Here is a 26254-nt window from a genome sequence, read left to right on the forward strand (position 1 = left end):
ACAAACGTGACTAATCTGTTAATCTCCCATGACAATTTAATTACGTTGTTTTAATAAAGTCACATTAATTTTCACTTACACGATAATCACCTTGTGATTCAGATCACAACGAGAGGTATTTTGGCGCCTTTTTCAAAATGGCGGCTCTCACATGTTGTCACTTGCAACACTTCGTTCGTCTGCATTGAAGAATATTCAGCGAAATCTGGTCTCCCGAGGACACTAGACATGAACTTTTCTGAGCTGTTTAGACAATCACATCATCTGTGCAAATTTTCGCCGGATGGCAAATACTTGGTAAGAAGAAGACACTTTTTTAAACTAAAACCTCGACTGTCAAGTCATGTTCTTGTAATTTCGTGATATCAACAAACATTTGCGCCGTCGGTTTTCGTTCTTATTCAAAGTCATATTGTCAGTATGCCAGAGAAACATGATTAACTTCACTTAGTTTTGACGTTTTCAAAAGAAACTGTTTCAATAATCAATGTAGTCGAGTGTAGTCGACAGCCCAGCGACTATGTGCATCTTTTGGAAGTCCCAACCATTATTTGTTTCAATTTGTATTAAAGCCACAAAATAAGCAGAGCAAGTTTACTTTGTAAATTTTCATGGTAAAAGTAGATTCAATCTAGTATAAATCATTCTGTTGTAGAAACCGCTGTAAAATTTAATATTGTCTGTAGAAATTTAAACTTGAATTTATTTTCCCTCTATCTATGTCAAGTTTTGTTTATCGCTGTGAGAAAACCGTTTAAAACATACTGCTTGGTCAAAGTGTTCACATTTTACATACATCACATATTACAAATGTGTTGATTTGAAAGAAGTTTGAATCATTAATACAGCAATTGTTTTCAAAGGGCAATAACTCTTGTTTCATTGCAGGCATCAGCCACAGACTACAGGCTCGTGATTCGAGATGTTGAAACATTGCAAATACAACATCTGTATTCCTGTCTTGATGGCATCCAGTGCATTGAGGTACAGCAAGGATATTTCATAAATAATAATTAATATTTATACTTTCTTACTTTATTATTATAATACACCCTTCCTCAAATTATTACTGAAATTGCTTTTTATATTTTCAGTGGTCAGCTGATTCTGATTTCATCCTCTGTGGAATGTTTAAGAGAGGCATTGTGCAGGTATGCAACATATTCATATCGCATTTTATATTTTCCCTGTCTCTTTGTTGTTTAATACCACACTCAGAAATATTTTATCTATATGACGTCTGTTTGTAAATAATCAAGTCTGGACCAAAGAATGCAGTGATTGACATCATGAACATCAATCTCCGCATTTGGAATACAATGACATACATCAACCAGTCAGCAAGCCTGACCACTTGATCCCATTAGTCGCCTCTCATAACAAGCATGGGTTGCTGAAGACCTCTTCTAATCCAGATTCCTGTCTGTACTGCAGGAGGCATGTACATAGATAATGATGTAAAATGATGTTCAGATCTTTTGATCATGTGAAAAGCTTCATCCCAAAAAATATCTAAACACACTCATAGTTAATATGCAGTCACTCAGGCAAATCAAGAATGCTATGAAGAATATTATGACATGACAAAGACAGGTATTTTTGGTGGAATATAAACAAAATAATAGTTATCAATTATAATCAATGCATGGCGCTTGGCATTAAGGGGCTAAAACAAGGACTGGTCAGCTCAAACCAAGTATACAGTGTCTGAGTGGGGTATTCATGTTAAACTGCAGCATGGTATCTCAGTGGGCTTGCACAATAAATCCAGCAGTAGTCAAGACAAGTAAAAGCATCCACGCACACATGCCGCTATATAAGTGCAAAAATTTTGAATACAATGTTAACCACGTAACACCTGACCATGTTACAGGTATGGTCCATAGAACAGCCAGAATGGAACTGTAAGATTGATGAGGGCTCGGCAGGGCTGAGTGCTGTACGATGGAGCCCTGATGGTCGACATATCCTCACAACCGCTGATTTTAATGTGAGTAAATATAGTCGAACAACTCTATAAAGGTCTTAGGCAACCCCATCCTTGATTATACTTTCTATAGCCTGTGGAAAGTACTGCCATGTAATCTTGGCCATCAGTGAGACAGTTCAGAATTTCGTTTGTTTAGTTTTCATATTTTGAATCGAGAACTTTGTAAAAGCATTTATCAAAACATAATCTGGAATGTATGTCTTCAGTTTGAAACTAGTGCTGTAAAGCTTGAGAAAGTTGCTTTCTGATTGTCGACTTCCTGTTGGCAATTTCATTTGTCGGGCAAAGTTCGCGAAAGGCTGTTATGATGTGACCTGAAAAGGGATGTGAGCTCTAAGATTTGATTTTAATGTATATTAATCTGTCCGCAATCATTTGTCGGTCTGGATAATTTCCTACCTCGCTACCTCGCTTCAAAAGAGATATTTGTACTGATGGCCTCCTTCAGGTCAGAAAGTGGTGGCCAAGTTGTCTAAGGTGCTGCAATTTACTGTGCCGAGTTCTGTGGCTTAGGCATGCCAGAACAGGGTAACTTCCCTTTATCGGCTGTGATAGACACAGAGCTCCAGATAACATTTTGAGCAATTGTGTTTTTACTCTAGGGTTTCTATTTTAATTGGGTTATTACATTTTTCATTGGGTAACCATGATTTTTTTCTCTCATCTATTCATGACTCTATTCGGTATTTCCCCAAAAGAGTGAATATTTTAAGATTTAAAAAAAAAAATGAAATAATGTTTTAGATGTACCGGTACATCACCATGGTAACTGTTCTAAATATATAGGCTTGACTCGGAAAGTTAATTATCTTGTAATTGTGTTTCGGAAATTACCTCCTTTGGACGCATGCTGAAAAAGCTTCATTGGGTATTTACGCATGCTGTTTTTATAAATTTGAGTTTTTTATTTAAAGCATGCATTTCTGCACGCAAGTTAATTGAAAGCAATTGGGTTTTGAATATTTTAGGGGTATTTTACCCAAAAAACGCTGCTTAGCTGTAGCTCTGCCAGAAGTCTGATTGTAGGTTCGAATTCCAGTTCGCCCCAATTATGTTTCTAGGTTTGTCAGCACCATACCCGTGCTTGTAAGTTTCACCGAAATGGTAAATGTCTGAGACCTGCATCACTTCGGGCTTTCCTTCCACATTAAGCTGACACACCAGGATATAACTGGAATACTGTTAAAAGCATTAAACCCAACTCACTCTCACATGTTGAGAAACTGGTTGGAAATAATTGCCTGTTGCTGATCCAGCTGATCCGACAAACATTGTGTCCAAATTGCCCTGACTATGAACAACATTTATTTTAAGTTAAGCAATAAAGTTTATCATTATTTATTTTTTCTCACATTATGAAACAGCTGGTTTAATTTAACAATGTAATACAAACAACTTTTCTAAAAGCAATGTGAATGTTAGAAGAAATCTGACAGACCAGTAAAGAATTCACTAAAATGATTGAAGTGTTTGATGCTGACCGAAATTTGTCAGTGACAGAGCTCTAGATACACTTTTGGTTATGTGGGTATTTTACCAAGGGTTTTCTATTTTGATTGGGTATCCACAATTTTTAGTGGGTGTTCAAATTGTTTTGTGAGCATGTTTCTTTACATTTTGGTATTTTAACTTAAAAAACCTGTTTCATAACAATTCCTGTAAATCATTTCAATGCAAATGAATAGCAGTATACACATGTTTTACTGAATGTGACTGTCGGTAAATGAATTTTGCAATGGCTGATATGCTGTTTTTTCATCTGACAGTTGGAATATACCCATTAGGTTTAGTTCTTGCAGTTTTTGTTGAATATTTGATATGCCAGGGATTTGATGTGACTGTGTAGTTCAGTTTATTTAATGCATATTTTACACAAAGACACAGCTCATCTACAGCTCTTGTCAGTGGTCAAAAGGACATTGAAAACCTACTGGCCCCGTAGGGTCCCTAATGGACACAATGGTGATGACCAAAAGGTCCTTTAAATAGTATTACTTTATTCTAGTTGTACAAGCTCAATGTTTGCCGAAACAACACGTTAATGCAGGTTTAGTCTGTCTTACAGACCCTGATACATTTATATCAACTACAGCCCATGCAAGTCTATAATGTTTGGCAAGTCTAGATTACTGCAGTATCTGAAAATGAAGAGAATCACTGGGCTCCCTTTTTATTAGATTTTTATTAAGATAACTGAACAACTGTTTTTTTCTGTACGATGTGTTCATTTCAGAGACTATATGTTAGTCTAATGCTGGTTAACTTCAGGGGATTACTTGCTTTGCAATAGGTCAACTTTTCCCCTTTTCTCCTTTTCCCAGACAGTGTGTGTAACAAGACAGGTAGCTATGGAAACAAGTGACGGGTGTAGACAGTATGAGAAACCAGTCCAGAAGAGAACCACTGCACCATGCAGGGTTGTTTATGGTGCTGGTGTTGTTTAGAGTTTACAGTCGAGCTATCACCCATTTCAAAACAGCAGTCCACTAGTCCTTATAATCATAACATGTAGCAAAACCCTTATGAAGGATGAATGACTACTTGTCCTTATGATACCTTAACTATTGGGCAGTTTGGCAAGGACTACAGGTCCACTGCCAATTTCTAACTCTGCAAAAGCTGTAAAACTTAATCTACTCAGTTGGTCCCCAAGACAACATTAGACCACCGAACCACCATTTATTTAATTTTACTGGTCCTTAAGATCTACTAGACTCAGACTTGCTGACCAGTGTTAGTGTTGAACACTGTCAAGACTACTTTGAACATGTTGAATAAAATAAACTTCTTACATGAAAATGTTGTTTGTGAAAAGGACATACCTTAAAATATACCAGAAAGATGAAATCTATCACAGCCTTGTTCTTTCATACACGTGAAAGGGTTATTCTCGATGAAATACAACTGCTAAGCTGTGTGAAGTAGATTCTAATGGTCCTATGAACCAACTACTTTCACCGCAGTGTAAATAGCTCGGGAAATGCAATGTTGCATTCCAGCATGAACATGTTTTTTTATAAGTTTTCATTTTCTTATAATAGTTTCTGTTACCATAAATCTTCAAATATAATCTTGTAATGTAATGTTTTTATTTCAAAAGAAACCAATACAATTTCAGCATTTGATTGGAAGAGAGGGGCAGAATAGTCAAGTGGTTAAGGCATTTGCTCATCTCGCCAAAGGCTTGGGTTCGATTCCCTTCATGGTGCAATATGTTAAGCTCATTTTTGTGTTCTTCTGATGTTGTATGGCTAAAAGTGGCATAAAACCATACTCACTCACTCACTCACTCACTCTATCACTCCATCGACTGGTCCAGTGGTCTGGTGGATAGAGTGTATGCCCAGAGAGTAGAAGGTCATTCGTCAATCCTCTTGTCACATCATACTATGAACCATTTTAGAACATGGTACTTGTTGTTTCCCTGCCTGGTGCTTGGCATTACGGGATAAAACAAGGAGTAGTATGCCCAGAGAGTAGAAGGTCATTCGTCAATCCTTTTGTCATGTCATACCATAAACCATTTTAGAACATGGTACTTGTTGTTTCCCTGCATGGTGCTTGGCATTAGGGGATAAAACAAGGAGTAGTCAGCCTTGAGTTAATATACTGTGTCTGAGTGGGGTATCCATGTTAAGCTGCGGGCGGCATGGTATCTCAGTGGTCTATCACAATAAAACCGTAACAGTCTGGACTAGTACAACCATGTTAAACCCCATTTTACATCACCTCAATCTGTCAGTACGGGGAATAGAACTGCAGTTTCTAAATGGAATTGACAAGACATAAAGTGAATGGTCATATATTTGGAGATAGGATTTTTCTTTCTATTTCTGCTTCTCAATATTGGTCTTTGAATTATAATAGATTTAAAGTTCTAAAGTTGCATCTGATTAATTCAAGGTTTCAGTCAACTTTGTGACCAGAACAAAAATCAACATTGTTTCAAAATTAACATAAATCTGCTTGTTTGAAACTAGTGAAATTAATGAAGGGCTAGTGACATTTCCTTGTGGACTACCTCCTTGCAGAATTTCCACTGGACAGATTTTCCCCTCTGTAAAAGATCATTGTAAAAGACAAATGAAAAAGAAAATTAAAAAAATCCTGTCCAAAGACTACAGATTATGAAGGGATCACATTTTGAGAGTGGTATGGTAATGTAATACATGTGGGACGCCATTTAGCCTATGACATGTAATAGGTAGTAAACATGGAGAGGGCCTGGTATTATAACAGTGCCCCGCCCCCTTTTTCGGGAATCTTCTGTGTCGCTCTTGCCCCTTTCCAGGGAAAGCTCCAAGAATAACTTCGATGGCTTGCAGTGCCCTGCGACCCTGGGGGGGGGGCTTGACAGAGATCCCAGCATATTATCGAACTATGAATTACCCGGATATGTGTATTGATATGATTGTCACAGTTATGAATGATATTGTGATTTATTGAATCTTTTTTAAGGGGATACTCAGTATAATTTCACCTTTGTTGAGGCTTTATAAAAATAAAAACTTGTTTGGGGGATTAGTGTCAGTTGAAGTTTTTGCAGACTTATCAATATCTTAGCTGGTCCGAGATTGTTTTGTTGCTGAGTGTTTGTTTTTTTGGACTGCAGCTTAGTTGCATAGGTTTCTACATATACAGACTCTGTTGATTTTTTGTTGTGAAGATTTCTGAATTCAGTGAATTTAAAAGCATGTGCAAACAAACCTGTTATTCTCTGAATAAGTATGACACAACGTGATAAGTATCCAAGGGTTATTGTTCGTTTAGAAATTAAGCATTAAAAATAGTATGATTAGAAATTTATTTTCAATTTCTGAAGTCAGCAGAAATATGGTACAGAGTGTGCAGGTAGTAAAAGTGGAAGTCCACTAGGAAATGTCACCAGTCCTTTCCGAATTTAATAGTCTTGGACCAGCAGTCTTACATTAATTTTGTGTTGTTACTTTTTGTCATGACCTAAACAGTATAAACTTTTGGGGGCCCCTTGGTTCATAAGCAGCCCACCTCCATCCAGGGTCCGACAATCCCCCCAAACACACACACCCCTTTATTTCTAGCACTGGCTAGGATGATAATCATGCATTTTGACTTGAGTTCTTGGGATTCTACTGGTGGCCAGGTAATGCAGATCCCACAAGGATGTTCAACTTCTGATTAAGATGTCAAACACCCTCCTCCATAAAAATTCTTTAAATATCTTGTTGTTTTTATCAGGAGTTGAGACACCTGTGTCGTTGGTACCCACTGCCATGTAGCGTGATACCATCGTGTTTGAGTGCTGTGCCTGGCATGATACTACATCCAAAAGTTAAAGCTTACACAGAAGTGTTGTGTTTCAAAGTTAGTTTGAGATAGATGGCTTCACTATAAAAATATGCTCTTGTATGTAGAATACTGATTCACATCGATGTCGTCATGATCAGCGGGGTTCTTTGTAGCAATCAGAGTTCCAGATAACTTTTTGAACAATTGAGTGTTAACTCACAGGTTTCTATTTTAATTGGGTTATTACATTTTTCATTGGGTAACCAACATTTTTTCACTTGTCTATTCATCACTCTATTGGGTTTTTCCCAAAATAAGTAAACATTTTGAGATTTGAAAAACAATAAAATAGTGTTTTAGATGTATATAATGCTTCTAATTATTGGCTTGACTCAGAAAGTAAATTAGCTGGTAATTGTGTTTCAGAAATTAGCTCCATTGTACACATGCTGAAAAAGATTCATAGAGTATTTACGCCTGGTGTTATTATAATTTGAGTTTTTCATTTAATGCATGAGTTTCTGTATGCAAGTTAATTGAAAGTAATTGGGTTTTGAACATTCTTTAAGGGTATTTTATGCAAATACACAGCTTATCTGTAGCTCTGAATATATTGATGTGCACATTGATTTCAAAGTTCAGGGTATACATTTCCAAACTGATATCAGAAATACAATCCACAGACCAACCAAATTGAAGAAACCTTTAAGAAGTAAAAATAATATTGTTCAAAGTTGCCTGGTTTGCAGGTGTCCAACAATCGCAAAGATCACTGATTGTATTTTTTTATAGTGTATCGCGTATCAGTAGCTTGTACCAGGATGTATCACAACCGAATGAGCAACATCTGGTCATTAGTTAAGTTTGTTTAATGCTGCAGTATTCAGTAGCCTCAAAGTGATCATGTCTGGACCAGACAAACTAGTGGTTGATATTATGAGCATCTTCCAATGCTACGATGTACGATGACATTTGTACGATTTTCATATTGATTTTTTTTATGCTGATTTTATCATGATTAAAAACATCTTGGAATGTTAGAAATTATTTGCTTACCAGACCCAAATCAACTAAGCTTTGCTTTGCTTTGTTTTGTAGCTTCGAATCACAGTCTGGTCTCTCGTTACCAAGTCTGTGTCCTACATCCGATACCCAAAGCAATGTGAAAAAGGTAGGTTCATATTTTTTAATCGGAGAGAAGTCTGTAATGCCTTATTCATTATTTTATTTCCCACCTCCCAACCATCAAAACTATCTGACCTTGCTGTGAGTAACGGAAAACATAAACTCTAGTGTCGTCATTGTTTTTACTTGCTTCACGGATTTTACCTGTCTGTAGGTGGGGAAGACAAAATGCAATTCATATTTTTCCTCCACTACAGGTCGGATGGTATAAAAAATATATATATGGTTTAATGTGGGAGAGCCATCAACACAGCTGTTGCTTTAAGTGATGCAAACCTGACGAATCACGCGGGAACACTGTTGTGTATCTTTGCATCCTGTCAATTTCAGGAACAACAAATTTTATTTTGTTTCCCATGTCTATTATATGTCAATTTAGTGGGTTTTGTTTAGGAAATATTTTTTGGGTGCAATATGCTATCAGCTTCTTGTTGGGATGGAAAAAGAGCAAATTGAGATTTATTCTATTTTTATATTTCAACACAAATAGGTTTGGGGATCCATCAAGTAAGTTAAAAAGATGGCCTAACCTGTATTGGGCTTGTGTATGACTACACCTGTAAAACACCTGCAGTACTTGAAACATGAGACCTACCAATCTCATTCAAATCAGATCTTAGTTCTCGCTACCGCTAAACAAAGATCTGAGGACATCCCATTAGGAGTCACTTCAGAGGGACCTTTCATCCTACCAAACAGAGCATCGCTTACCAGATTATGAAAGTGACAGTCGGAATGTGATTTCAAATCATGCAACCTCGAAACTGAATCCATCATACAATCTAGACCATCTATTAGCCATTCCAGAATGTTCTTTTGTTCAGGTTTCAAATTTGTAATCGAGAATATGTCAAAATATGTTTCAAAGCGTAGTCGCCATTTTGAAATTAGTGCCGTAAAGCATGAGAAAGCTGCCTCCTGATTGGTCATTCCATTGGTCAGCCGAAAAGGTCGGTCTGACGTGACCCGTAATGGGATGTCCTCAGATGTTTGTTTAGCGGTAGTGAGAACTAAGATCTGATTTTAATGAGATTGGAGACCTACTGCCTGGGTGTGGTAGCTGATGACGAGGTACCTCCTTGAGTAAGTGTCAGTTTAACGGATGTTTCAGGTATTGACTTCAGCTCTGGTGGGAAGTACATGGCCCTGGCCGAGAGAAGAGACTGCAAGGACTATGTCAGCATCTTTGCCTGTAGCACCTGGGAGCTGGTCAAGGTAAGCTTTACACCATGTATATTGTAACTCAGTCTTATTTCATCAATTTCCCTGAAAAATGAGGAAGGGGTACTATTATTTTTTATTTCTCTCAAAGGACATGATGACTTAATGACATGCATTTACGGAAACAAAACCTGCGCAACCAAGTCATGACTATGGTGAGGTGGGAGGTTTTGAATTGAATTGGCAGGGATGGTTGTCTAATGATGGGTTTATGTTGGTATACACAGACATAATTAAGGCCAAACATCATGAAAGCTGATAGATTGTGGGATCTGTATGTTATCCATGGTTATTAAAGAGAGGATGGTGACATACTTTCAGTTAACAACCAGGGTAACGGAATCACAGATATTTTCAAATACAGGATTCCAAACCAAGTGCCCCAGACAGGCAAATCGGGAACAAATCATTGTTTTGTTTAAATTGTCTTTTTTCTTAAGTTCTTGTTTTCTTAAATTCAGGTATATTTTAATGCTGTAAATTGAGATTGTATACAATGCTTAGGGCAGGGACAAGTCCAGATTTACTAACCGGGTACCCCGACCCCCAATTACCTGACCCCACCCAGATACCCCACCCCCTATTACCTGACCCCACCCCACCCGCTATTACCTGACCCCACCCCCTACTACCTGACCCTACCCAGGTACCCCACCCCTTATTACCTGACCCTAACCGGGTACTCCACCCCTATTACCTGACCCTTCCCGCATACCCCACTCCCTATTACCTGACCCTACCCAGGTACCCCACCCCCTATTACCTGACCCTACCCAGGTACCCCACCCCTTATTACCTGACCCTAACCGGGTACCCCACCCCTATTACCTGACCCTTCCCGCATACCCCACTCCCTATTACCTGACCCTTCCCGCGTATCCCACTCCCTATTACCTGACACTATCCGGGTACCCCACCCTTTATTACCTGACCTTACCCGGGTACCCCACCCCTATTACCTGACCCTTCCCGCATACCCCACTCCCTATTACCTGACCCTACCCAGGTATCCCACCCCCTATTACCTGACACTATCCGGGTACCCCACCCCTATTACCTGACTCTACCCGGGTACCCCACCCCCTATTACCTGACCCTACCCAGGTACCCCTACCCCTATTACCTGACCCTACCCAGGTACTCCACCCCTTATTACCTCACCCTATTGAGTACCTGCTGTAGGTGTCAAAAGATGGGGACAGAATGTCAGATTTAGCATGTGTTACATATGACATCAAAGTTCTCAGATGAAATATTTTCAAAGATATTACCATTTGAGACTTGATATGCTGTTTAACATACAAACAGTGCTACTTCTTAGAGCTGAATATTGCTTTCTCACAAGCAATACATGGAATTTATCTTTTAATAAAAGATCTACCATTTTCTACAATACAATGTTTTCATAATGGTTTATTCATTGTATCGTCTGTATGGGTTGCAGCATTTTGATACGGACACGGAAGATCTGGCGGGGCTGAAGTGGTCCCCAGATGGGCGGGTCCTGGGAGTGTGGGAGTCACCAGTCAATGTAAGTATGAGGACAGTTGTCTTGTTATAATCTGCTACTCTATGATTCGTCTCTCTGGAAGATCTGATGACCTCACAGAAGGTCATTTCAGGTGAACTGTCTAATCAGCAAGTCAGTATCAAAGCTATTGGTATTGAATGAGGCCTTCAGAGCAGCTCATCTGATGTCCTTGTTTCAAAAATGAAATGAAAAGGTCAGTTCTGAATGTAAATAATATAGAATGGGATATTATGTTGTTGTGGATATTTTACAAACCCTCTCATTTCTGAATGCTACGGCATCGACACCCTGTCAGGAAAGTACCGTAGAAGTAGTGTTTGTTGGGGTTTTCTTTTGTTAAAAGGGGCGGTCAGGTAGCCTAGTGGTGAAAGCATTTGCTCTTCATGCAGAAGACCAAGGTTCGATTCCCGACATGGGTACAATGTATGGAGCCCATTTCTGGTGTCCCAGTCGGGATATTGTTGGAATATTGCTCAAAGCGACGTAAAACCAGACTCTATTCTCTTTTGTTAAGGTGAAAATTGTCAAATTGAGGTGGTTATGAAATGCAGCTGACTATTCAAAAACCAACACATTGATAACAGTGTAACAGGGCGGTCATTGTTAGCTCAGGGTTCAGCTGACACAGCTTTTTCTAGGGGGATGTGGTGGCTGATCTAAGTATTGACATTGCATAGAAAACATGCCCACCTCAGATATTTACATTCTTAATTTCACTTTGCCTCCCTGTTATAAATTTAAGTTAAGTAGCCAAAAGGGTAGTGTCTGCCTGCTACTTGTAGTAGGTCAGTGGATAGTGTGTTTACCTGCTACACAATAAGTCTTGGTTCAAGTCCCTGCATAGGATTTCTAAGCCTTCCCTATTGAGCTGAAATAATGCTGATGTGAGGTAAAATATTATCTTTAAGGTTTACGAAAGTGGTTTTACCAATTTTCAGACCCGTGAGTATCTGGGTAGAGAATAGGTCTTCAGCAACCCATTGATTGGTTGATGCATGTCATCATATCCCAATTGCATAGATTGATGCTCATGATGTTAATCACAGGATTGTCTGGTCCAGACTCAATTATTTACAGACCACAGTCAAACAGCTGGAATATTGCTGAGTGCGGCGTTAAACAACAAACAAACCAATCTTCACCAGGAGTTTTGATAATCTTTTCAAAGTGAGACAACACAATTTCTACATCAAATTCTTTAGCTCTGACCCTTCTCTGTGATGTTGGACAAATCAACAACGTTACATGTTTTAAAGTCAAGAAATTACAGAACTTATGTTTAAAACATAAGGTTTGGTGTTACGTTAGAGTGCTTGCTTTCACCATGGAAAGTATCTCGCTAGTCATTAAGACAAGGGACTATGACACTTAAGGCATGAGGCCACGGAGGTGTTGCTAATCAATGGGAGTTACAGGCAGTGTTAGGCTCTGACCCAGTTTCCTGGAGCTAACATGCAGCATGTATTAAGTCATGCTGGCAATGTATAGACATGATGTGATTACCTAGTGTCAGATACCCCTAGGGGAGGGGGGCTAGGGGCTAGGGGTGTTTTCTGTGACATCTAATCACTGCCCCAGTGGGATGGCTGATTGTTGGGGAGTACTTGCCCAGAATTTCAGAATCACTGACACATGAAAGCTGTTCCGCTTGAATATGTATTGATGATATATTTCTCTAACCAGCTTTAGTCCAAGCAACTTTTCAAGAAGCACTGCCTGTGTATTGGAATTAGCAATGTATTGTATACCACCATGAATTGTTAATTTATGATAGGAATTTGTTAATCATGATATAGATATTAATGCTCATTTAATTTAATTTAACAATTTAATTGTTTCAAAACCTTTTTATGGTTTGAGCGGATCCATTTGGTTCCAGACAGAACCATCTGTGAGACTTTCAAATGGCATCATTTTCATTAATTTAAAAAAAATAAAATAAAATATTTTACTGTAAAATGTAAAGGGGAAAGTGCTGACTCATTGTAATGCAGTTATCACTCATGATATGCAAATTTTCAAAGTGTCAAACAGTTAACAGGACAAGTTGCATGATTGCTGATGTTAGCTGAAATCCCAGCCTAGTGGAACATGGATATAGTTTTTAAACACAAACGCCTGAGACAGTTTCCTGGAGAATATAATATCAAAGACTAGAGGAAACTTAAGTTATTTCAGATCTGTCCTACTTCCATTCACATTTTCTGAGTAGGGGTGAAGTGTCAAACATCTTTCAATCGAGGGATCTTAGGATTTATTGCCCTCCTTAACGTATGCATTTGACTTTAATGAACCAGATATAAACTTCAGTTTTCTGCTCTCAACATTGTAACTGATATAACACGACTTGCAGAGTGTTTGCACTTGTAATAGGTTGTGTCATTATTAAACTGTGCGTGAAGAAAACACAAGTGATATTTGGATGACTGTGAGATTCTTAACTTATTTCAGTCATGGTATTGATCTGAAAAGTCAAATATTTTGCATTTTTACGTAACTTGTTCCAAGATTATGTAATTTAGGGTCAAAGACTTCCCTCAGGCATCCATCGTTTTTTTGTTGTGACGTGAAATATATCTTGTAGCGATTCTCAGTGCAGGGCTCCAGGTACAGAAAACTCCAGTTAAAACCAACTCGAAGGGATCATAAATTTTAGTTTGTCATAACCGTAGTTCGTTACCAGCATATATGCAGCAAAAGGCCAGGACCAAAAATAAGTTTGTTATATCAGTCCGTTTGTTATAAAGGTGTTCGTTATAGACATATTTTGAGCCATTGAGTATTGACTGACATGTTATCCTTCACCTAGGGGATTCAATAGAGTTTTACTCCTGTGAGGCAAGGCCATTGGGTAGTTTTAAGAGTAGTAAATTTTTTATAAACATATTACTTCTAACAATGATGTTACACTTCATGAGATGCTCTAAGTGTGTCACATGTCTGCTCACGACATAGATCCGTATCTCAGTTGTTCTTGCTCTTGTTTGTATTATTCACAGCCAGAGAGGTCATATGTATAGAGGTGATGCCTACAGTCTCTTGTTTTGGAAGAAAGAATTTGTAAGCAAGCAACTTGATTGGGTTATGGGGAATAATTGTGCACACATTATGCAAATACACAGCTTAGTGGGAGCTCTGTGGATGGTTGTGTTGTCAAACCTATGGTGGTGTTTTTGCCATGTGGATGTTCTGGGTTAGAATGGCTCCCCAGTAACATATAAATGTTGTAAGAAGTGCCGATTAGGTTTGTTTGTTTGTTTTCTTGTTTAACGCCACACTGAGCAATATTCCAGCTACAGTCAAGTCCCGTTAATCCGACATCGATAGTTGCATATGATTATGTCGGATTAACGAGTATGTCGGATTAACGAGTATGTCGGATAAACGAAATTAAGTAGTATCAATGTTCGTGATAGAAAATCAGACCAATGCACAATAGATAACGATTCAAACACATAATAAAATAATATAAAATAAATATTCATATTGTTATGTTACATTGTTGGTGGAATATGTTTTCTAATCATGCTACCTCTAAAGTTTAACACAAAACAACTGTTATGGACTGTATGACTTATTCAAAATACTTTAGTTTAAAACTCATAGTCTGGAATGGAAGTCGCAACTTTGAAACTGGTACTGCAAAGCTTAGAAAGCTGCTTTCTAAGTGGCTAACGTTGACTTCCTGTTAATCATTTCATTGGTAGGTCATAGTTTGCGAAAGGTTGTTCTGACGTAACCTTGCCGATAGCGAGAACTTGTATCTGATTTTAATGAGATTAAGGTAATATAAGCATACGATTAATCCTGTTTTCTTTATTTAAAGCATTTATTGTTAAGCAAGTTTATCTCTGCAGCCATTGTTATATGCAGCTACAGCTGATTCGTCTCACATCAAAACAAACTTGTGGGCAGATGACCACGGAGTACACTGATCACTGTGTCGGATTATCGAGACTGATTAATGAGTGATTTCTGTAATTTGTTGCAAATTAGATGTGTCGGAGTCGGAGTCCGAGACTGTCGGATTAACGGGTCTAAATAGCACAGGTTTAATCGGTTCCCATCATTAGTGTCGGATAAAGCTGATTGTCGGATTAACGAGTGTCGGATTAATGAAACTTCAGTGTATATGACGGCGGTCTGTAAATAATCGAGTCTGGACCAGACAATCCAGTGATTAACATCATGAGCATCGATCCACACAATTGGGATTGATGACATGCACATTGGGATTGAAGTCAGCAAGTCTGACCACCCGACCCCGTTAGTCGCCTCTTGCGACAAGCATAGTCGCCTTTTACGGCAAGCATTGGTTGCTGAAGACCTATTCTACCCTGAATCTTCACAGGTTGAGAATGACAGTCCATTGGCCAGTTGGTAGTAATAATATGACAACAGAACTTTGTTCACATTGCATGAAAAATAAACTTAATTCATATCTTAATCACAAATCAATTAAACTACAATGATCAGCTAATGTGTGGTGAATGATGTTAGATTGTAGTATAGTGAAACGGCCTGACAGAGGGTCATTGTGACAAGACAAACACTCAAGTCAACATAAGATTCATCCCAAACTCTCGTGGAGGAAGAGGGGGCACGGGTGGCCTAGTCGTCTAAGGCGCCGCAATTCGCTGTGCAGAGTTGCGTCCCTTGGGCACGCCAGAAACCTATGATTGTGGGTTCGAATCCCGGTTCGCCCCGATTATGTTTCTAGGTTTGTCAGCACCATACCCTTGCTCGTGGGTTTCACCAAAGTGGTAAACGTCTGAGACCTGCATCACTTCGGGCTTTCCTCCCACATTAAGCTGACACGCTGTGATATGACTGGAATAATGTTAAAAGCGGCGTTAAGCCCAACTCACTCACTCACTCGTGAATGAAGACACTTGATACAATTTGCATAAATAATTTTTTTAAAAATAAAAAAAATATAATTAAATATAATTTTTTACCAATCCATGTGCACTTATCAGAAGTGATAAATGAAGCTGTGATAAACATGTCTGCAATAGAGTATACCTTAATCCCTCATTGTTTAATGGTTTGTCATGGCTCACTGACCCCCCATACCTTAACAGTAGGGACTGGCAAAGTGGGCACCCCCTCTACAACAGTGCAATACTGTAAGACTAGGCTGTCAAGCCCCTTCCGCTGAGGGTCCTGTCTTACTTACTTACTTACTTTGTAGATTTAACGTGCGCTTTCCGACTGATGCGTATTTCGCACACGGGCCCGGCCAGGCCATTTAATGTGTTTCCGAAAGGGGCGAAAGTGGTGTGTGCAACCCAAGAGGGGGCTTTAGGGGTTGCTTATATAGAATTTGGGAATTTTGAGATTTGGAATAGATGCCGATGGGGTAAGGGAGGAGAACTAAGGGAGCTGGGTATGGTGGATTTTTGTGTGTTTATGTAATTTTGATTTGGTGGATTATAGTGTTTTTAGATGCGTTTTATTAGTTCCGTTTTGATTAAGAATACGCCTAAGGCCTTGAAGTTTTCTAGTTTATTTTGTGGGTTTAGTATTGCTTCTAGAGTGAGAGCCTGGTTTAGATTGAGGGTGGTTTGTAATGCGGTTCGATGTGTTAGGTAGTGTGTGCAGTAGATGAGTGCGTGTTCTGGGGTTTCTAGTTGTTTGCAGTGTGGGCAGTTACCTGTAGTATGTTTTTTTATTTTTTTTAGGTGGTTATTTAGGTTGGTGTGTCCTGTTTGGAGTTTAGTGATTACTCTGTCGATTTTTTTTGATGGATGGTGAATTTTTGGTTTGGTTAGTGGTTTGCTGAGTACTTTTTTGATTTGGCTATTTGAGTTTAGATATAGGTTATGCCATTTTTTGGTGATTTTTTGCTTATTTACACTTTTAATTTCTGATTTTGAGATGGGTAAGTTTAAGCTTATTTCTGGGATTTTGAGGGATAGTTTAGCTGCCTTATCGGCGTTTTCATTACCGTATATTCCTACGTGGGCGGGTATCCACAAGAAAGTTATTTGTTTGCCTGCGTTAGTTAGGTCGTTGGAGCTTTTAAGTATTAGATTTATTAATTTAGGTCGGTTTTTGGTATTTTTGTTTTTGAGGGCTTGCAGTCCACTTAGGGAGTCGGTAAGTATTAGGATTTTGTTGTGGTTTTTGGATTCTTGACTATGGAGGGCTGAGGCCATGCCCATTAGTTCTGCCGTGAATATTGATTGGTTGTTTGGGAGTCGGAAGGATTGTGTAGTTTTAGTTGGTTGTGTGGTATGGACTCCGAAACCTGTGTGTTTGGAGGTCGGATCTGAAGATCCGTCCGTGTAAATGTGACACCAATTTGGCCAATTTTCGTGTATGTATGCTAGTGTGGTGGTTTTAGCTATGTTTGGGTCGGTTTGTTTATTTATTTGGCTAGCTAGTGTTGTGTCTATTTTGGGTATTTTAAGTTTAGGGGTGAAGATATTTGATTGTTTGCAGTTTTGTTTAAGATTTTTAATTTGGTGTTCATTTAGGTAGTTTGTTATTCTTTGAGATATTGGGGTAAGTAAGGGGTGTTTACGAGCTAGGGCTTGGTTTTTGGGGCTGATATTTTGGTTTATTAGGTTTTGGATGAGAGGGTTTGATTGGGATGCGGCCCAGAGATTTAAGCTTAGCTGTTCCCTGCGTAGACTTAGTGGCATTTCTCCTGTTAAGGCCTGGAGTGAAGTGTAGGAGGTGCCATGTTGGGTGCGTGTAATTAGTTTGAGAGCCTGATATTGTATTGAGTCAAGTTTTTTAGATAGAGAGTTGTTTAGGGTGTTGTATATGGCGCAGCCGTAGTCTAGTTTTGATCTAATTAGTGATATGTAGAGTGAGAGGAGGGTATCTTTGGAGGCTCCCCAGTTTGAGCCAGTGAGGCATCTTAGGGTGTTTAGGTCTTTACTGCATTTAGTTGTTAGGTTTTGGATGTGAGCATCCCAGGTGAGATGTTGATCGAAGATAAGTCCTAAGAATTTGGTTTGTTTTTGAAATTTGATTGTTTGGTTGTTTAGCTGGAGAATTGGGGAGGCGGGTTTCATGTTTTTATGTTTGAATGCTATTCCTGTTGTTTTTTCTGAGTTAAGGGAGAAGCCCCATTTGTCAGCCCATTGTTGTATTTTATTAAGAGATTTTTGTCAATAGGGAAGAAGTTCAAGTCATCTTTACGAAGCATAGACAAACATTTGTTATTGATATATAACATGGATTGTGAAATGTTTATTGCCAGTGATTGGTCTTTGAGCAGGTCTAGGTTACACAACCCCTCAAAAGATAGAACTCCCCTTATCCTGTAATGAACTTGTGTAGCTAATGGATGGCATGAAATAACGAGAGAGCAGTCAGGCTGTCAATCCAAGATTTGTCAATTACTTTGTCTGTGTCCGAGTTAGGTATGGCTGACAACTTGATTGGATTAGATAAGTATTAGGACGTCCTGCACAGAGTAGTGGAGGATCTCGTCTGTGTCAGACGAAGGTTGGGCTCAGCTGACAGCTGTTGGTTGGATTGCATAAGTATTTGGCAGTCATTTACAGATTTGTCGTTGACCTGATTCGAGATACCATGGGGACACCAGCTGATTAGATTGTATTGCATGTCAGGGTAACGAGGTCATTAATGCCTGAACTAAGGGTGTCAGTTTTCTGGCACTGTTGGTCTGTGAGATGGGAGGGTTCTTTTGTTGCCGTGTGTAAAATATGGCAGCATTATCATGAGTGTAGTGCAGTGGAGGTCGTGGTTTGGGGAACTCCCCTGCCCTGAGATGTGATACCCCCGGCATCCTATGTCCACATACTGACAGACTCATGTGTGTACATACTCACAACCAATACCCCCAATACTGTATTCCCCAACATGACATACCCCGAGTATTGTATTCCCCAACATGACATACCCCGAGTATTGTATTCCCCAACATGACATACCCCGAGTATTGTATTCCCCAACATGACATACCCCGAGTATTGTATTCCCCAACATGACATGCCCCCAATACTGTATTCCCCAACATGACATGCCCCCAATACTGTATCCCCAACATGACATGCCCCCAATACTGTATCCCCAACATGACATGCCCCCAATACTGTATTCCCCAACATGACATGCCCCCAATACTGTATCCCCAACATGACATGCCCCCAATACTGTATCCTCAATATGACATACCCCCAATACTGTATCCCCAACATGACATGCCCCCAATACTGTTTCCCCAACATGACATACTCCCAATACTGTATTCCCCAACATGACATGCCCCCAATACTGTATTCCCCAACATGACATGCCCCCAATACTGTATCCCCAACATGACATGCCCCCAATACTGTTTCCCCAACATGACATACTCCCAATACTGTATTCCCCAACATGACATGCCCCCAATACTGTATTCCCCAACATGACATGCCCCCAATACTGTATCCCCAACATGACATACCCCCAATACTGTATCCCCAACATGACATGCCCCCAATACTGTATCCCCAACATGACATACCCCCAATACTGTATTCCCCAACATAACATGCCCCCAATACTGTATTCCCCAACATGACATAACCCCAATACTGTAATCCCCAACATGACATGCCCCAAATACTGTATTCCCCAACATGACATACCCCCAATACTGTATCCCCAACATGACATGCCCCCAATACTGTATCCTCAATATGACATACCCCCAATACTGTATTCCCCAACATGACATACCCCCAATATTGTATTCCCCAACATGACATGCCCCCAATACTGTATCCTCAATATGACATACCCCAAATACTGTATTCCCCAACATGACATACCCCCAATACTGTATCCCCAACATGACATACCCCAAATACTGTATTCCCCAACATGACATACCCCCAATACTGTATTCCCCAACATGACATAACCCCAATACTGTATCCTCAATATGACATACCCCCAATACTGTATTCCCCAACATGACATACCCCCAATATTGTATTCCCCAACATGACATGCCCCCAATACTGTATCCTCAATATGACATACCCCAAATACTGTATTCCCCAACATGACATACCCCCAATACTGTATCCCCAACATGACATACCCCAAATACTGTATTCCCCAACATGACATACCCCCAATACTGTATCCCCAACATGACATACCCCAAATACTGTATTCCCCAACATGACATACCCCCAATACTGTATTCCCCAACATGACATACCCCCAATACTGTATTCCCCAACATGACATGCCCCCAATACTGTATCCCCAACATGACATACCCCCAATACTGTATTCCCCAACATGACATGCCCCCAATACTGTATCCCCAACATGACATAACCCCAATACTGTATCCACCAACATAACATACCCCCAATACTGTATCCCCAACATGACATACCACCAATACTGTATTCCCCAACATGACATACCCCCAATACTGTATCCCCAACATGACATACCACCAATACTGTATTCCCCAACATGACATACCACCAATACTGTATCCCCAACATGACATACCACCAATACTGTATTCCCCAACATGACATAACCCCAATACTGTATCCCCAACATGACATGCCCCCAATACTGTATTCCCCAACATGACATACCCCCAATACTGTATTCCCCAACATAACATACCCCCAATACTGTATTCCCCAACATGACATACCCCCAATACTGTATTCCCCAACATGACATACCCCCAATACTGTATTCCCCAGCATGACATACCCCCAATACTGTATTCCCCAACATGACATACCCCCAATACTGTATTCCCCAACATGACATAACCCCAATACTGTATTCCCCAACATGACATGCCCCCAATACTGTATTCCCCAACATGACATACCCCCAGTACTATATCTCCCAACATGACATACCCCCAATACTGTATTCCCCAACATGACATAACCCCAATACTGTATTCCCCAACATGACATACCCCCAATACTGTATTCCCCAACATGACATACCCCCAGTACTATGTCTCCCAACATGACATACCCCCAATACTGTATTCCCCAACATGACATGCCCCCAGTACTATATCTCCCAACATGACATGCCCCCAATACTGTATTCCCCAACATGACATGCCCCCAGTACTATATCTCCCAACATGACATGCCCCCAATACTGTATTCCCCAACATAACATACCCCCAATACTGTATTCCCCAACATGACATACCCCCAGTACTATATCGCCCAACATGACATACCCCCAATACTGTATTCCCCAACATGACATACCCCCAGTACTATATCTCCCAACATGACATGCCCCCAATACTGTATTCCCCAACATGACATGCCCCCAGTACTATATCTCCCAACATGACATGCCCCCAATACTGTATTCCCCAACATGACATGCCCCCAGTACTATATCTCCCAACATGACATACCCCCAGTACTATATCTCCCAACATGACATGCCCCCAGTACTATATCTCCCAACATGACATGCCCCCAATACTGTATTCCCCAACATGACATGCCCCCAGTACTATATCTCCCAACATGACATGCCCCCAATACTGTATTCCCCAACATGACATACCCCCCGTACTATATCTCCCAACTTGACATACCCCCAGTACTATATCTCCCAACTTGACATACCCCCAATATTGTAATCCTCTTTCACTCCCCCCTCCCCAACATGACATACCCGCATCCTTCCCACAACATGAGACAAGCCCCTATCCCCACTGGTGCAGCCCCAGCTACAGTAACACAGCCTCCCCCTGCTGCCTCCCCCTGCTGCCTCCCCCTTCTGTCTCCAGACTGTAAACAAATCAAACAAAGCTGAAGCTCACCTGCATCCAGGGTTAAACGTATAGGTGGCCATCTTGTACATAAGGCAGTGAAGATAGTTGGACGGATGAAACAGAGGTGTAGTCCACTGGTCTCAAAACATCGGCTGTCAAACTTTGTGGTTGCTGTGGCAACCAGGTGAGATGGACGGAGATGGAATCCTGTTGTGTGTAAATAGGGTCAGCACCTGTAATTAAGGATAGAGACAAGTGAGTTAGCCCCTGGTCAGGTGAACCCCTGTGGTCATCAGAGCCTCTCCCCCCTGACGTGCTTTCAACTGACGAGTCAGAGTGGTAAAACTGGGGGTTGTTATTGTAAAGGTCCCGGCTGAATGATTTACACTTGTCGTGCTTCGCTGAATCTGTAATCTTCAGCGTCAGTTTTGGGGAAGTCGGTTCCACTAGCTTTCCAAGATGGCTTGTGTTGTAATTCTATCTATTCAGATTTTTCTTTTCCAGAAATAATTCAATCACTTGTGTAATTTTGCTTGAGCAGTGTCTGACTTAATTGATGAGGAAAAGTTTATGCATGTCTGGAGGGGGGTAGATTTTCATAAAGAAGGGATGAATTTCTGGAGAAGCTTTTATAACAGCCCATCCATGTGGGTTGTCCGGGAAGATGCTTTACATCTTGTTCTTGAACAAAGACTTGCAGCTGCTGCATAAACATGATAGAATGAGTTTTTGGTGAAAGTTTGAAACAATTATTTAACTTTATTATTTCATGTTTGAAAAACTACAAGTTTTGTTTGTGAGTAAATGGAAGACTCTATGTTCCTTGCTTTATAACAATAGATGGATGTTTCTGGACTGCCACAGTGTGATGACATAATGGAATAAAATATAATGAAACAGACCAATGACTCTTTGCATTGAGTGCAAACAAACCATGACTGATAGATTAGAAAGGACACAAGCAGTTGGCAGGTCAATGTTGGGACTGATTGCTGTCACAGTTCTCTTTGTTGTAGTTCCTTTACCAATATTTGACTCAAAATTTGATCTTGGTGGTCAGACATGTGTCTAACTTAAAATTTATCTTAAAACTACTATTTTGGCTTTATTTAATATCAGCCCAAACTTAAGTGTAAATGGATTGATTTTTTAAAAAAAAAACCCAACACATTGTACTATTGCATTTCTTAAAAAATAATATACTGAAAAGCTCTGGTGCATCATGGGAAAACAAGTAATGCGGTGAAAGTTCGGGGAATCCAGGGTTGGTTGTGAATTCAGAAAATACAAATATATTTTTAAAAGGCAAATCACTCTGTAACTCCAGGCCTTAGATGTTAGAAAGCCTGATGACTAAATCACTGTTGAAAGTGGCATTAAAATCTCACTCACTCACTCACTCACTCACTCACTCACTCACTCACTCACTCACTCACTCACTCACTCACTCACTCACTCACTCACTCACTCACTCACTCACTCACTCATTCACTCACTCACTACTTCAACAAATATATTAGAAACCCATTGTTATAATCTTCATGTAATTAGTCTTTGTTTACAGTTGTTTTGATATAGTTCAGTTCGTGAGGTACTTTGAGCTATCTTTTCTCTATTACGGCAATTACTTAACAATTAAATCTGTAAACACTTAAATTAGACAAGCCATGAAGTCCCTGGAAAAGGTTCAAGAGAAAATGATTGCAGTATCGTTCATGCATGACAAGAATTGACTTATTTCAGCTATTGAATTTGAGACAACATGTATCTCTGGATGTGTACTGACTGCATCAGTGGCATCCACGATAGTGTAAATGTGGGGATGAAATGGTGTCATGTTGTAAATGTTATTTAGTGATTGGTACCTCGTTTCAATTCAGATTATTCCAAGAGCAGCTATCCACTGTGTGTCAAGTATAACAACCAAGAAAGTTGTGTTATGTGACCTTTTCTCCCTTACATCATGGAGATGGAAGGTCGGGGGATGCGATCCCCAGATGTTATACCAATAGCCATTGAAAGATGGTTCTTGTTGTTACCCTGCCTGGCAATAGGCATTAAGTGTCAGTATACTGTCAAAGTTAGGTTAAACTGCGGCTTGGTATCTCTGTGGGAAAGCTCTAAAAACGGGCATCAGTCCTGATGAGGCCAAGCAAGCACACACATCCACACACACATGCACACACACATGCACACACACACACACACACACACACACACACGCACACACTCACACACAAAGTGTTGCTATCTTCTTTGAGAGTCATTTAGAAGTTGGAGCACAAAGTAAGGATAACATATATATGCTTCTTAATTACAATTAGGATCAACGTTTTGGTGTTTGTTCTTACACCTTACGGAAGCTATTGATGACCTTCCTGTGCATGGAATGTTGTTGAGGTGTCCTGTCGACAGGGATTGAGGTGTCCTGTCCCCTGGGGTTGAGGTGTCCTGTTGAGGTGTCCTGTCCCTAGGGGTTGAGGTGTCCCGTCCCTAGGGGTTTAGATGTCCTGTCCCTAGGGGTTTAGATCAGGGGTCCGGAAAATTTAAAATCCCAATCGGACATTTACATTTATGCCACGCCCCCTTCAAACAGCGTGTTTTAGTACGACTTTTTACACACAAATTACAAGTTGTTACGTATTCATAATATGATGAATTATGAATTGTTTCAATTTTAATTGTTTAATTCACCGGACAATTAATAACAAATAATATCATTTTAGATATATATGGAAAACATACGTTTGTTTCTGTTATAATAACGATCTGTCAACGTTGTGAACGGTCTAATTAATATTCATGAGTCTGCTCAAGTGTACGCGTTGTAACATTTGGATCGAGACTATTATCCCATATTTGGTTATCACGTGACCTCACGGGAAAAGTGTTTTTTTTAAATTAAAGATTATTTAAAAACAAGACAGATAATATAATCATAAATCCTAAACTATCGTTGATAGCAGTAGTTATTTGAATACTTTTTCATCTGTACTTAATTATTGACCATAAAAAAATTTGATATCGATCGTCCGAGAAAGCAAAATGGCGGTCAATCAAGATTCAATATACGACTAGCTACTGAAAATAATAAAATCTGCAAATCCTCGTTGTATGTCAACCAAGTGAAAGTCGTTAGCCACGACTTACAAAATGATCATTCAGACTTTGAGGGTTTGGCAGATCCGCTCGACTGATCTGCATCGGTCGACTGGCTGTCGTCACGCTTTCGCTTCTTGACTGAGGTTGCGTATCGTAGCATTGTGAGGATAATGAGGTACATCGATGATGCAAGGTATTTATGTACAGTTGTAAACACATTTTACTCAAATCAACAAGATGTTCTCAGTAATAAATCCTCGATTAATCAGTGTCAACTCAGTTTATTGCCTATTACAGTGATTGACCGATTGGACTATCATTCTAGGTACGATGTATTTACAGCAATCAAAACAAACAAAGCTTGTGAGTGTAGATAATCTTCATTGTGTTACAACTGCAGACAGAAATTGCTCAGTCCTAACTGTTGATCATGTCCGGTCAAAATTTAAGAATGTCCGGACAGAAAAATTTAAATGTCCGGTAAGCAATATTTTAGACCGGACATTTGAGATTCCCAATCGGACATGTCCGGCGCATATGACGGTTTCCGGACCCCTGGTTTAGATGTCCTGTCCTTAGGGGTTGAGGTGTCCTGTCCCTAGGGGTTTAGATGTCCTGTCCCTAGGGGTTCAGGTGTCTTGTCCCTAGGGGTTGAGGTGTCCTGTCACCAGGGGTTGAGGTGTCTTGTCCATGGGGGTTGAGGCGTCCTGTCCCCAGGGGTTGAGGTGTCCTGTTGAGGTGTCCTGTCCCTAGGGGTTGAGGTGTCCTGTCCCTAGGGGTTTAGATGTCCTGTCCCTAGGGGTTGAGGTGTCTTGTCCCTAGGGGTTGAGGTGTCCTGTCACCAGGGGTTTAGATGTCCTGTCCCTAGGGGTTGAGGTGTCCTGTCACCAGGGGTTGTGGTGTCCTGTCCCTAGGGGTTTAGGTGTCCTGTCACCAGGGGTTTAGGTGTCCTGTCCCTAGGGGTTGAGGTGTCATGTTGTGGTGTCCAGTCCCTAGGGGATGAGGTGTCCTGTCCCTAGGGGTTTAGATGTCCTGTCCCTAGGGGTTGAGGTGTCCTGTCCCTAGGGGTTGAGGTGTCCTGTCCCTAGGGGTTTAGATGTCCTGTCCCTAGAGGTTGAGGTGCCCTGTCCCTAGGGGTTTAGGTGTCCTGTCCCTAGGGGTTGAGGTGTCCAGTCCCTAGGGGTTGAGGTGT

General features: G+C 40.2%; 2 protein-coding genes across 6 annotated transcripts in view; one reads left to right on the top strand and one right to left on the bottom strand.

Moving 5' to 3' along the window:
- The window catches only part of LOC139471700 (cellular tumor antigen p53-like), a 75843-nt gene that overhangs the window by 36349 nt on the left and 13240 nt on the right, over positions 1 to 26254 (bottom strand). For all 5 annotated transcript variants that reach the window (XM_071254164.1, XM_071254167.1, XM_071254166.1 and 2 more), the window contains exon 2: positions 22009 to 22193. In XM_071254164.1, the coding sequence (XP_071110265.1) occupies positions 22009 to 22049 (41 nt within the window). In that variant the 5' untranslated portion in view covers positions 22050 to 22193. The remainder of the gene's footprint in view (positions 1 to 22008; positions 22194 to 26254) is intronic.
- The window catches only part of LOC139471702 (WD repeat-containing protein WRAP73-like), a 59314-nt gene continuing 33210 nt past the window's right edge, over positions 151 to 26254 (top strand). The window contains exons 1-7 of the mRNA XM_071254171.1: positions 151 to 297; positions 889 to 984; positions 1095 to 1151; positions 1874 to 1990; positions 8357 to 8429; positions 9555 to 9658; positions 11109 to 11195. Coding sequence (XP_071110272.1) covers positions 229 to 297; positions 889 to 984; positions 1095 to 1151; positions 1874 to 1990; positions 8357 to 8429; positions 9555 to 9658; positions 11109 to 11195 — 603 coding nt within the window. The 5' untranslated portion in view covers positions 151 to 228. The remainder of the gene's footprint in view (positions 298 to 888; positions 985 to 1094; positions 1152 to 1873; positions 1991 to 8356; positions 8430 to 9554; positions 9659 to 11108; positions 11196 to 26254) is intronic.

This window comes from Haliotis cracherodii, unplaced genomic scaffold (genome assembly GCF_022045235.1).
Source record: "Haliotis cracherodii isolate W230 unplaced genomic scaffold, xgHalCrac1.p SCAF_23, whole genome shotgun sequence".
Lineage (NCBI taxonomy): Eukaryota > Metazoa > Mollusca > Gastropoda > Lepetellida > Haliotidae > Haliotis > Haliotis cracherodii.